This window comes from Citrus clementina, unplaced genomic scaffold, assembly GCF_000493195.1.
Source record: "Citrus clementina cultivar Clemenules unplaced genomic scaffold, Citrus_clementina_v1.0 scaffold_759, whole genome shotgun sequence".
NCBI lineage: Eukaryota > Viridiplantae > Streptophyta > Magnoliopsida > Sapindales > Rutaceae > Citrus > Citrus x clementina.
The window spans coordinates 3,714-4,630 of record NW_006262044.1 but is presented as its reverse complement, the minus strand read 5'-3'; the positions used below and the strand labels follow the sequence as shown (position 1 = coordinate 4,630).

At 36.1% G+C, this 917-nt stretch overlaps 1 protein-coding gene across 1 annotated transcript in view; it reads right to left on the bottom strand.

The window, feature by feature from the left end:
- Positions 1–467, bottom strand: part of LOC18035688 (caffeic acid 3-O-methyltransferase 1) — a gene marked incomplete at its 3' end in the record, with an annotated part of 2,181 nt that extends 1,714 nt beyond the window's left edge. The window contains exon 1 of the mRNA XM_006425143.2: positions 79–467. Within this exon, the coding sequence (XP_006425206.2) occupies positions 79–464 (386 nt within the window). The remainder of the gene's footprint in view (positions 1–78) is intronic.
- Between the last annotated feature and the right edge of the window lie 450 nt (positions 468–917).

Below are 917 nucleotides of genomic sequence, written 5' to 3'. Positions count from 1 at the left end.
TATTATAAACCCATGGTATTTTTACCCTAACTTAAAAAAAGAAAAATTCAGAGGATTAAAATGATAGAGTGGACAAACCAGCTGTCGAGAAAGGCCTCGTCCTGAATTAAGGCCAATACAGGGCCTAATGAGACACCATCTTGATTAGGCACAAAGTATTTGGAAACATCATTCAAACCGTATAGCCTGTGAGAACCATCGACATCATCAAGTGAGCATTCAACAATACCATAGCTAGCCAGAAGCCCGAGTATCCGGTCCAGCATCGTGGGTGCGTCTTTGTTCTTGGTGGCAGGCAACTGAGCGGCAATCTCTGAAGCTGAGAGCTTTGCTCCAGGACCAGCTTTGGCTATGATCTCCAAAAGTCCCAGCTTAATTACTGCTTTCATGGTCATGTGGAGCACTGAACCCGTCATCACTTCACAGGCATATGCAAAGTTTTCGTCTCTCGCTTCATTAGCCATATTTTCTTGAATTTCCTTATCTGTTTTCCTCAGAAACAATGCATTTATAGTGGAGTGAAGAGTTACTGTGTGTCCAAGATTTTAGGTTGTAAAATCTGACCGGAAGTTTTCGATAGTTCAAGTTAGACTAAATGACAGAAATTAAATTATGATAAAACTTTTTCAAAGATAAAAGTATGGAAGCTTGGCAACTCTAAAAAAATTATATTACTAGGGATAAAAACTTTATTTAATTTGCATAAATTGAAATGACATATTGCATGATTCTAACATGTCTCATATTTTTTTCTTTTATTTTGTCGACTTTAAAAAATCTGAAGTGCCAACCTCTAGGAAAATGTATTCAATAGTTTTTTATAGCGATGTATTGGAAGTAATTTCAAAGATCAAACATTTCAAATGAGATCCTATTATCAAATAAGAGGAATTCTAAAATATATCGGAGATACTATG